The sequence below is a fragment of the Corylus avellana genome, chromosome ca2 (genome assembly GCF_901000735.1).
Source record: "Corylus avellana chromosome ca2, CavTom2PMs-1.0".
NCBI classification, from domain to species: Eukaryota; Viridiplantae; Streptophyta; class Magnoliopsida; order Fagales; family Betulaceae; genus Corylus; species Corylus avellana.
Window position 1 is genome coordinate 49,712,010 of NC_081542.1, and position 10,331 is coordinate 49,722,340.

The 10,331-nt window shown below is 38.0% G+C and overlaps 2 protein-coding genes across 10 annotated transcripts; both read right to left on the reverse strand.

The window, feature by feature from the left end:
• Positions 1-1,927: 1,927 nt before the first annotated feature.
• On the reverse strand, positions 1,928-4,987 carry LOC132168541 (F-box protein CPR1-like). Of its 2 annotated transcripts, none has more exons than XM_059579540.1 (3): positions 3,686-4,987; positions 3,293-3,371; positions 1,928-2,150 (listed from the first exon to the last, which is right to left on the reverse strand). In XM_059579540.1, exons 1-2 carry the CDS (start codon positions 4,870-4,872, stop codon positions 3,332-3,334), a joined length of 1,227 nt encoding a protein of 408 aa, XP_059435523.1. In that variant the 5' UTR covers positions 4,873-4,987; the 3' UTR covers positions 1,928-2,150; positions 3,293-3,331. The 2 variants fall into 2 exon arrangements, with proteins under 2 accessions (XP_059435523.1, XP_059435522.1); XM_059579539.1 differs by having other exon boundaries at positions 1,928-2,164.
• Positions 4,988-7,710: 2,723 nt separating this feature from the next.
• On the reverse strand, positions 7,711-10,324 carry LOC132171511 (F-box protein CPR1-like). 8 transcript variants are annotated; one of them, XR_009439042.1, is made up of 4 exons: positions 9,096-10,324; positions 8,361-8,435; positions 8,152-8,219; positions 7,711-7,963 (listed from the first exon to the last, which is right to left on the reverse strand). XR_009439042.1 is itself a non-coding variant. In XM_059582841.1 (3 exons), exons 1-2 carry the CDS (start codon positions 10,217-10,219, stop codon positions 8,396-8,398), a joined length of 1,164 nt encoding a protein of 387 aa, XP_059438824.1. In that variant the 5' UTR covers positions 10,220-10,324; the 3' UTR covers positions 7,711-7,963; positions 8,361-8,395. The 8 variants fall into 8 exon arrangements, 3 of the variants coding, with proteins under 3 accessions (XP_059438824.1, XP_059438823.1, XP_059438822.1); XR_009439040.1 differs by having other exon boundaries at positions 8,344-8,435; XR_009439041.1 differs by lacking the exon at positions 8,152-8,219 and having other exon boundaries at positions 8,344-8,435.
• Positions 10,325-10,331: the final 7 nt, after the last annotated feature.

Sequence of the window (10,331 nt, forward strand, 5' to 3'; positions counted from 1 at the left end):
TTTAAAATCACCATTAAATTTTAGATGAATCATACTTGAATTTTGATTCAATAGTGATTTTGAAAGTCACATCAGCTTTGGGAGAATTTTAAGAAGATAAAAAGATGGTATCTAGTATTAGTCGTCTTTTAAAGTGCACTGAGAAGCAATCCGACAGAGGATGCTTGCGGTCGGCACCTTGCGGTCGGCACCACATTCTTGAACAATGAGTGTGCATTCTCGGTTGGCCGCGATGGAGAGCTCGAGTTGCATGTTGATGAAAACAGAGTCGTTGATTAGAGCCTATGTACCATGCCTTTGAAACGCATTGTAAACATAAATTTAGAGAATTGAGATGAATATTTTTCTTTCCATTCTAATGGTTAATATTCAATGTATAACAGACCCAATTATAAATAAATGAAAGAAAACGTTTTCTTTGTTAATTAATATTTTTTTAGAGAGTATTCTTTATTTTTATTTTTTTTAAAAAAAATGTTTTAATATAACATAAAATAAAAATAATTTTGAGAATTTTATATCTTGAGTTGTTTGTTATTTATTTATTTATTTTTTGTTAAAAAAAGTGTTATCTAACCAATGTCAATGCTCCGAATGGGTGTATTGCTTTAATACTTGGGCCTTGGGCCTTTTGCCAAGAATGAAGAGGTATGGTCCTTTTACAAGTATAGAAGGTAACATAATTTCAACTTTTTGATGTCTACTCTTAATACACTGCCAAAGGTCTAAAACAGCCTTTGGCCCGAGCACTAATCCTAGTGGTTGTGAAATTTGAGTCAACAAAACATACAATGCTTCAATATCATTTTAGAAGTCTCTCTTATATTATTTTTATATTCCTTTAAAAATGGGATAAGTTTTAAAATTACTATTTGATCAAAATTCAATATTTAAATAATGATCAATCACAAGTTTAATGGTAATTTTAAGAGCCACAATATTTTTAAAGAAACAAAAAAAATGACTTGTAACATTATTCATAAAATGGGGTGGAATGGAATAAGCATTTCTATTCCTTTGTTTGGTAACAATAAGTGTACCTTAATTATAATTTGACCAAAATTACCCCAAAAAAATCCCTTTTCTTTTTAAACTCAAATTTAAAAAATAAAATAAATAACAATAAATAAAAATAAAAAATAAATAAAAAAAGCTTTTTCTAGGAGGCCATCCGCCCACATAAGAACCCGGCGTGGCTGCACCACCCCCGACGACGCTTGGGGTTGGCCGTAGCCACCCCTAAGAGACTGTAGAGGCGATCGCGACCACCCCTAACGTGAATCAAAGGTGGCTAGGCCACCCCAGGTTCAATGGTGGGTGGCCGGCCACCCTTACGTTTAACAGTTATTTATTTTTAGGGTTAAGGGGTTGAAAGATAATAAAAATAGATTTTTTTTTTTTTTGAAAAATTGTGTCTATTCTTTAAGAAATAAATATTCCTCTCTTTTTTTCTAAAAAAAAATATTTATTCCTCTTTCTATTCCTAGGAATAAGCCCCTACCAAATTTTTTTTTTAAAAAAAATGTTATTCTATAGGAATAACCATTTCCATTCTAGAGATCTATTCCGCGAACCAAACAAAGCCTAAGTCTATTATAGTAATGCTTTACTAACAGTAAAAACTGAACCAAGTATATTACTTTAACTTTTTTTTTTTTTTTTTTTTTTTGACATGTCCACATAAGAGGGGGGAGGGGGGTTCGAACTAGTAACTTCCACTTCATTAAGCGTGGTCCTAGCCGATTGAGGTACCTCTTGGGGACAAGTATATTACTTTAACTAATGGCTTTTCAATTACATTCTCATCTATCTGATTGTCTATTCATTCTCAATATTATTTACATATTATTTTCTTATTGTTTCTGTATTTTTAAATACTAATACATTAATGCATAAAATAATAAAGAAGAGAGATGTGGGTGGGAGATAAAAAAAAACACATTAATGAACACCTTGATTAAGCTTCATTGCATGATCCATTGCGAGTGCTCTTAGCAACTCAAGACACATCGGCAAATATTCTGGTTTGGTGAAAGTTCACATCCCAAGTGCCATTTTCTTACTATGCTTCTTCAAGAAACGCTCCCTTCTTGATGCGGATGCTTCTTCAGGTGCCATTTACTTAAAAGGACGTGTGAGAGGCCTGTTTTCTAACATATCGTGTCTGATGCACACATTAAACATAATCAAAGCAGACAAATGAATTCAACGATAAGAAATAACTTGAAAAGCATAAATCTATTGTCACCAACCAAATCAAAAAGTTCATCCTTTAAGCAAGACATGAGCCTTAATTAGCAGTACAAAGGCATAAACTGGTGATCCTCAAAAGACATTCAGGTTCCAAGATGACAACCCTTTCGTCTTGTATGGAACAACATATTCAAATATGGTAAAACGGCCGGCCACGTAAACAAACGCCCCACATTCACATGCTTTAAGAATTTAATCAAAACTCAAAATATATAAGGAAAAAACCATTCTTTTACTTTTAGAACAACCCTTTTCTACTAGGATAGGCTTAATTATATACTTTTAAATAGTTAAATCCACGATAATTTAACATATAAGTTGGTGTTGCTTCTCAGCTGCTCAAAATATTTGGGACAATAACTATGTAAACAGACATTCTCTCCCCATTTTTATTCCCTATATATTGTTTAGAAAAATTGGCTAATATTCAAATATGCTACTAGGAAAGCAGACATATGATTTGCTTTTGCCGAATATATATACATTAGTAGAACTTCTGGTTCGGGCAAGGTTAAGAGTTCATTGAAGATCCATAACCATGCTAGGCAAAGATATCCTTCTTCTGTTAGTCCCATAATGCACATGATTGTAACTATTCAACAGCACAGAAATTTAAACGCAACGATGACATCACATTCACAATGATTGTCTCCGTATGACAATTTCAAGCCAACACTAACAAATTGTCACAAGTGCAAATTGAAATAATGAAAGATAGAACGAAATATTACTAGAGCTAATTATAAACAAGACACGAGATTCTACAACAAACTTTTTCCCTGGGACACACTCATATTTTTAATTGCAACCTGTGACTTCCTTTATCAATTCCGAGCATTAAAAAAAATTAAAGAACAACTAGTATGAATCAAGGAAAATGACAAAGAAATTGTCAGTCCTCTAGAAAACAGTGTACTAGTTATGTCAAACAACTTATATCTGCCTCTTTTAAAACAAATTGTCAGCTTAAACTATTAATGAGGTAAGATAAACTAAATCTAGTAATCCTTAATTGAAATGGAAAAGTTTGTTGCGTTACCACTTTTCACTTTGTGCCCATTTTCCTCCTCCTGTTTGCTTATAGAGTCAGTTTAAAGCCTTTTGACAGAAAATCATCCCTGCAAAACAATGATCAATCCATCAAAGTAGTAAGTTAAACTTAAACAAAAATAAGTAGATATATGCTATATAGCAATCATGTTGGGTAATTAAAAAGAGTGAAACAAACCAGACTGGTCGTATACATCAATTTTTTTAAACAAACTTGAACTCTTAAGAGAACCAGGAAATTAAACTAAAGAGATCAACTGCTCACGTAAAATTGGTAATTAACCTATCCAGTCAATTGAGAAAGACAAATGCATAACCAGGTATAGAAATAAGCTTGAACAAAAAGTAAATAAATAACTCAATTAAATTTATGTTATCTCACATCTTCTTTCTATTGCTTTTCTTCTTTTCCTCTGACGCTGGTTGCTGTGTCTTCCCATCCATTCGACCACCACCTAAGGGAACAAGGCTTTCCACATAAACACCCGCATTGAATGAATTTGGAGCCCCCTCAATCCTCACTGTCTTGGCTCTCCTCCTCCTCAAATCATACCAAAGTAGCTTTTCCTTGTCCAATTCCAAAAGAACCTTGTCCTTGTCACCACTCTTAGAATAAGCTAAAGGCATCACCTGTCCAAAATCCCTGTTCAAACTTGACTGTGAAACCTTAAACAATTTAGTCCAAGACTCCTTTAATCCATATTCCTTCATCAGCCATACATCAACAAAATCATTACCGTAATTGCAAATCATGCATAGGTGCCCTTCCAAGACCCCCAGATCCATTACAAAACCGCCATCGACATGATCAGGCTGCGGTACAATTCGAAACTCCTCAGCTACAAGATCAAAAGCAACAATCATACAGTACCATCCAAACCCCCCAGGCACCACCCAATGCAAAGCACCACCAGCAAGCGCAGCATACCCTCTTCTATAAAAAAGAAGGTAACCAAGCTGAAACAGATAACGAATATAATAGGGTATGTTTTTGATTCCTCTCCAAGAGTTAGTCTTCAAGCTATAAACTTTAACCTCAGCAGAGAAAAACCCATTATCACCAACAAACTGCACCATCCTCACCACCTTGTAGTCATCGCTAATGGGGTCGTGCCCAAATCCATAAAAAGTAAAACGACGAGGTTTAACATTTACATAACCTTTAGGAGCCTCAACCGGCATAACAGGCAGTATCTGGTGCTTTCTCGTTGATGGGTTCCACAAAGCCATTTCTTCTTCAGAGTTACACACAGCCAACAAGCCATTGCAAGAGCCAAAAACGTCGGTTACACCCCAGATCACATTCAATGGGGGATTGAGTTCCGATGCGGTGCGAAGCGAATCGAGCTCAACGGAATAGAGGTACCAATTTTTGAGAAGGAGGCTGAGATTGGACTTGGTGGCAAGGGAGTGGCTAAGGTGAATCTTAATGAAATCTGGACTGTCTATTTGGGAGCACCAACGCTTGGATGCGCATCTAAACCGTAGAAGCGTCTTCACCGGAAGTTGGCATAGTATGTCGGTGATTACATCGGACGGGAAGTTAAGGTCTAGCTTGAGGTTTGGCATATCAGACGGTGGATAAGGTTGGCTATCTGGCTGGGTTTTGGGTCGGGAGATATGGATGAAGAAGCAGTTTCTGGTGCTCTCTCCAGAGCCTTTAAGGGTACGTCCAACGTGGCGACTCGTGAATGTACCAAAGGAATGTACTCGTGAACGTACTGAAGGAATGTTTAAACGACTCTTACGGCTACGGTTCTATTTTGAAAATGAAAGTGACCGCTTTGGGGTCGTGTCAACACCATTGAAGTTGAGTAGTTGAGTAATGCTTTTAATTTGTTGGTCAGAATACACCTGTCATATTTTAAAAGATTTGTTTGGCAACACAATAAAGATTGGGATTATATATTTTAATATTATTTAATAGAGTTTAGTTGAGTATGATTTGTTTGTCGAGAATGTTAAAGTTACAACCATTTTCACAAATGGAATTGCACAAGCTGACGTTGCCACGTTAGTTTGTTTTTTTTTTATTCTTTCTTTTCTCACTCTTTTGTTTTCTACTTCCTTCACCTGCTCGCATTTGCGTTCGCAGAGAGTGAAGGAGAGTGTGAGTCGATGAGAGAGAGACTCGAGGGTTCACTTCTTTTACTAAATGTTGCGTTCTGTCAACGGAACTCTCACGTCTCTTCCATATGCTCCACCCCTTCAAATCAACACCTCTCGCTTTGGATTATTATTATTATTATTATTTTTTTTTTTTGAGAAAGCTTTCTATTAATCTTTTGAAATTGAGTCAAAGTAGCTTATTTTGTTTTTCTTTTCATTCCCAGTTCAAATCCATCTTTTTTTAATCTGAAAACAAGCCTAACCATCTTCTGAGAACTTCACATGGAGAAAAACCAAGAAATCGCACTGACCCAGGTGAGGATATCAGTTGTCTTTGTTTCATGAGTTTGTCTTTGCAGGGGCACGGCGACCCGACGCTCATGAGGTTCTTGATTGCAAGGTCGATGGACCCAGACAAAGCAGCAAAGATGTTTGTCCAGTGGCTGAAGTGGAGGGCTGCAATGGTGCCCATTGGGTTCATATCTGAATCCGAAATTCCAGATGAACTGGAACCCAGAAAGATTTATCTTCAGGGTTTATCAAAGGATGGATACCCGGTGATGGTTGTCAAAGCAAGCAAGCATTTCCCGTCTAAGGATCCTTTGAGAAAGAGAAGGAAGAAGAAAACAAAAGAATAAGAAAACAAAAGAATGAGAAAAGAACGAATAAAAAAAACAAACCAACGTGGCCACGTTGTGCAATACCATTTGTGATAATGGTTGTAACTCTAGCATTTCTCTTGTTTATTAATGTGTTATATATATATATATATATATATATATATATTACAACGTATAGGTGAAAGTTGTATTATATCTTAGAATTTATAATTGAGAAAACGTATTCTATAATTTTAATTTATTTATTTTCAAAAAAACTTAAATATATTTAAAATTTAAGATGGTTGCGTAACCCCTTTAGATTTGTTGAGTGGCTACATCTTTACCCCTCCTATGCTTTAGGTGGCCATATCATGTGGGTGGACACAACCCCCTATGGGTGATCGAATGGACCAACCCAGAGAGGGAAATCTTCACCCTCGCAACCCACCACGGGTAGGATCTCTCCTTATGACCCATTGCGAAGGAGATCCCCACCCTCGGGCTCAGGATGAGTCTTTGCCACCCATTGAAGGTGGGATTTCCTATACCTCCCTTACATGTTTAGCTTTTTTGTGTTTTAATTTTTAAATAATGTTGATGTAGTAGAATAATGTAGCATGGGAGACCCTTGTCATGCTCTACCTTGACATTATATGCTGTTAAGTTTTTAGACTAAACATGGGCGAAAAGATGTTCAAAATGGTACTTTTGTAATCCAGTGTGACTATTTGATACCAACACAAATCGCAAGTACTAAAAAATAAGGGCACCCATGTTGAGAAAAAAAGGAAAGAGATTAAAAAGGCCCAAACTAAAGTTGACATGAAATTCTACCTCCCTTTTGGTTTTAGGTTAGGTGGGCAGCTCTCTTTCTTCATGACCCCACTGCGGATCAAGCATGGTCCTGTTTTAATGCCCATACAAGTCCAGACTTGGTGGTACCTTCTTCTTTTTTTTCTTTTGTTTTTTTTTCCTAATCAGACTTGGTGGTACAAAATAACTAAGGGTTAGGATTCTTCTGCTTATTGATCTTCTTCTAGTCCCACCCTCAACTACAGACACAGCTTTGATTCCTCCGCAACTATTGTACAAAGGATACCATGCAATTCATCCTATTATGAACCACTCAATATTGATAGCAAATTTAGCAAAGCCAGAACTACTGATAGCAACCATCCACCCATAAAGAGTTTTAAACAATATATCTTTTAACCTACAACCGTTCTCTCATGCAATGGGGAGCCATCCTCCAGTTTTTGAAGGTCAAATTGGCCACTCCAGCTGACCAAGAACTCCACTGGGCATTACCCACTACAGAAACCAAATCACTAATCTATGCCTCAAATCCAGAATCCATTCTCAGTGAAGTCCATCTTACTGATCAAGAACAAAGGAATCTCAAACTGCCCCCCATACACAAAGTCCCATTCTCACAATTTTTCTTTATGTCATTTTCTCTGAGGTAAACAATTTCAAAATTCAACAACAATGTAATTTGCTCTATAATTGAACATCACCACCCATTCTTAATCTGCAATCATTTATAACTAGGACTGCACCTCAAAACCAACCTAAATGGTCATGCCATTTTCTCACAGGCCAACAATTTGAAAATTCACAGCATATAGTTCAAAGTCGGTTATAACATCAAATTTCAGTTAAAGAAAAAGTAAATTCCAGCATCAAAATCGACAGATGTCATACAACCTTGTGGATTTAGAGAGGTATACAAACATTTTTGTATATACATGCTTCAAAACCACAGTAACTACAAGTACACAACACCTTACACAAGTGGACAATATATGGCATTAATCAGGAAAAAACCTGAAATAGTATACTCATTCTAGTAAAGGCATTTGGTACACATCGTTGGGATTATTGTTTCCTCCCATCTTCAAGCATTTTCAGCTGATCAAGCATGGCTCTCTCCCTTCACTTTTCACCCTCTGAAGAATAAAGGAGCAAAGATATGTTACTTATGTGACAGTAAAATTAAAAGAAACAGAAGGGGCAACCCTTTTTCTTTTTTCTTTTTTTCTTTTTTTGAAAAGAAGGGAAGGGAAGGGTGGTTGATTAAGCGAGTCTAAGAAATATTGGCTCCAGAGAGGAGCAACCTCCCGAAGGAACTAAATACCCTTTGAACCTCATTCTGAAATGTAAGTGTGAAGAAGAAGGTGCCCTTAATTCGAGATGGCACACTTCCTGAAAGATGAAGACAATAATTTGATTCACCAAATCCTGCCCTAAATACACTCAAATTGAGCATTGCAACCTTATTTTAGACCAAAAGAAGCCACTCTAGTAAGCTTTAAAAGTAAACGCAAACCAAATTCACAAAAGTACATCTTCTCCACGCTTCCGTTCATCCTGCTGTTTGCTTATAGCACCAATTTGAAGCCCTCTGACAGGAAATCATCCCTGAGAAAAAACCAAGGGCCAATTTGTCAGGCACTAAGTCACATGAAAGTATACGATATAAAATTGCACCAATTGCAAGGTGGTAGGAAAACCAAGCTGGGCTAGCCATCATTAAATTGTGAACCAAATCACATACACCACTACTATGAGTGACTCAGGGTCCATTTGAGAGTGTGTTTTTAAAAAAATAATCTGCCCTTTTAAACCAAATCGCAATTTTGGAGTGTTTGAGATTGCGATTTTAAAAACGAAAATTTTAAAATCGTGAAAAGATCTACGATTTCTATAAGCAGACTAGGGGGTGCTTATTTGAAAATATGCGAATTTAAACCAAAATCATGATTTCACTTAAAATAATATTTGGCGCAATATTTACCCATGAAACTGCAAATTATATGTTAATGTTATCCAAACACTCAATTTTGGTAAAAACAGTATTTCTTAACATGTTTTACCAAACGTCTATGCAATTTTAAAAAGTAAAACGCAATTTTTTTTTTAAAATTGCACTTATTGAAATCGCACTCCCAAAGAGGCCATCAGAACCAGATTATGTAAGCATGTCATCAACGTATCATCACTGTCTAATAACAAAAAACAATGCCAACAGAGATACAATAACCTGCATAAGGAAACCAAAGACAGTCTATTGTCATTTACCTATTTTTCTTATTTTTCTCCTCTTCTAAACTCTGCTTCTTCCCATGATCTCTTCTACTCGCCGCGGTCGGGACAAGACTTCCGACAAAAATTTCGGCCTCAAACGAATCCGGCAAACCGCCCACACTCACATTCTCGACCCTTTTCCCCCTCAAATCGTACCACACAAGCCTCTGATTGTCAAGCTCCACCAGAACCTCCCTACCAGTCTTGGAATAAGCCAAGGGCCTCAAATACTTGTACGACCCAACAACGTCAGCTTTTGCAACCGAAAAGAGCTTAGCCCAAGACTCCTTGACCCCATACTCCCTCATCACCCAAACATCGATACGAACATCCGGGTAAGTCGCTATCATACACACGCACCGACCCAAGACCCCCACTTCAATGTGAAATCTCTTCTCCGCACACTCGGGCAATGGGACCTCCCTAAATCTTTCAACCGTCAGATCAAAAGCGACAATCAGATCAGCCTCTTCGACGTTGAACTTCCGGTTCACCACCCAATGCAAAGCACCACTCGCGAAGGTCCCATTCTTCCTCGCATAACACAGAACATAAGGCATATCCTCAGAGTCTCTCCACTCGTTCGCTCTAAGACTATAAACCTTAACTTTGGACACAAACCCTTCGTTATCCAAATTGATGAACTGCGAAATCCTCACTAGCTTGTAGTCCTCGCTCACCGGGTCGTACCCGAACCCGAATACCCGCGTGCCCAGCAAGCTCGACCCGATTCGCTCAATGGGCAAAAAGGGCAAGACTTTGTGCCTTCTGATCGATGGGTTCCACAGAGCGATGTCCTCGGCCACGTTAGAGATGCAGATCAAGCCGTTGGTGGAGCCCAGGATTAAGATCCGATTGCTGTAGCACATCAGAGGGTGAGCGAGCAAGACGGCATCGCTTAGGGCGTCAAGGTTGATAAGATAGATCTCGGAGTCCCTCCGGAGCATGAGGCTGAGGTTAGAGCCTGTCTCTATGGAGTTCTTGAGGTGGAGATCAATGAAACCCGTGCTGTCGATCAGAGAGCGGAATGGCTTGGACACGGACCGGAACCGAAGAAGCGACCGGACTGGCAGCCGGCAGAGGACGGCGATAAGAATCTCCGACGGCAGGTCCGCCATGATCGGGTTACTCTTTGAAGTCGATTTGTGAGCATCAAGGACTAGGGCTAGGGTTGACACTGGGGTCAGTGCTCGAGAATGGGGGAAATTGCTTAAGGTACAACCAGAAACT

Bases quoted from the DNA above. Each gene is read 5' to 3' on its own strand.
- LOC132168541 (XM_059579540.1), bottom strand. From the start codon at position 4,872: ATGCCAAACCTCAAGCTAGACCTTAACTTCCCGTCCGATGTAATCACC. The intron at 3,372-3,685 runs GTGAGATAACAT...ATTGTTTTGCAG, and splicing joins AAAAGCAATAGAAAGAAGAT to GGATGATTTTCTGTCAAAAG.
- LOC132171511 (XM_059582841.1), bottom strand. From the start codon at position 10,219: ATGGCGGACCTGCCGTCGGAGATTCTTATCGCCGTCCTCTGCCGGCTG. The intron at 8,436-9,095 runs GTAAATGACAAT...GTTTTTTCTCAG, and splicing joins GAGAAAAATAAGAAAAATAG to GGATGATTTCCTGTCAGAGG.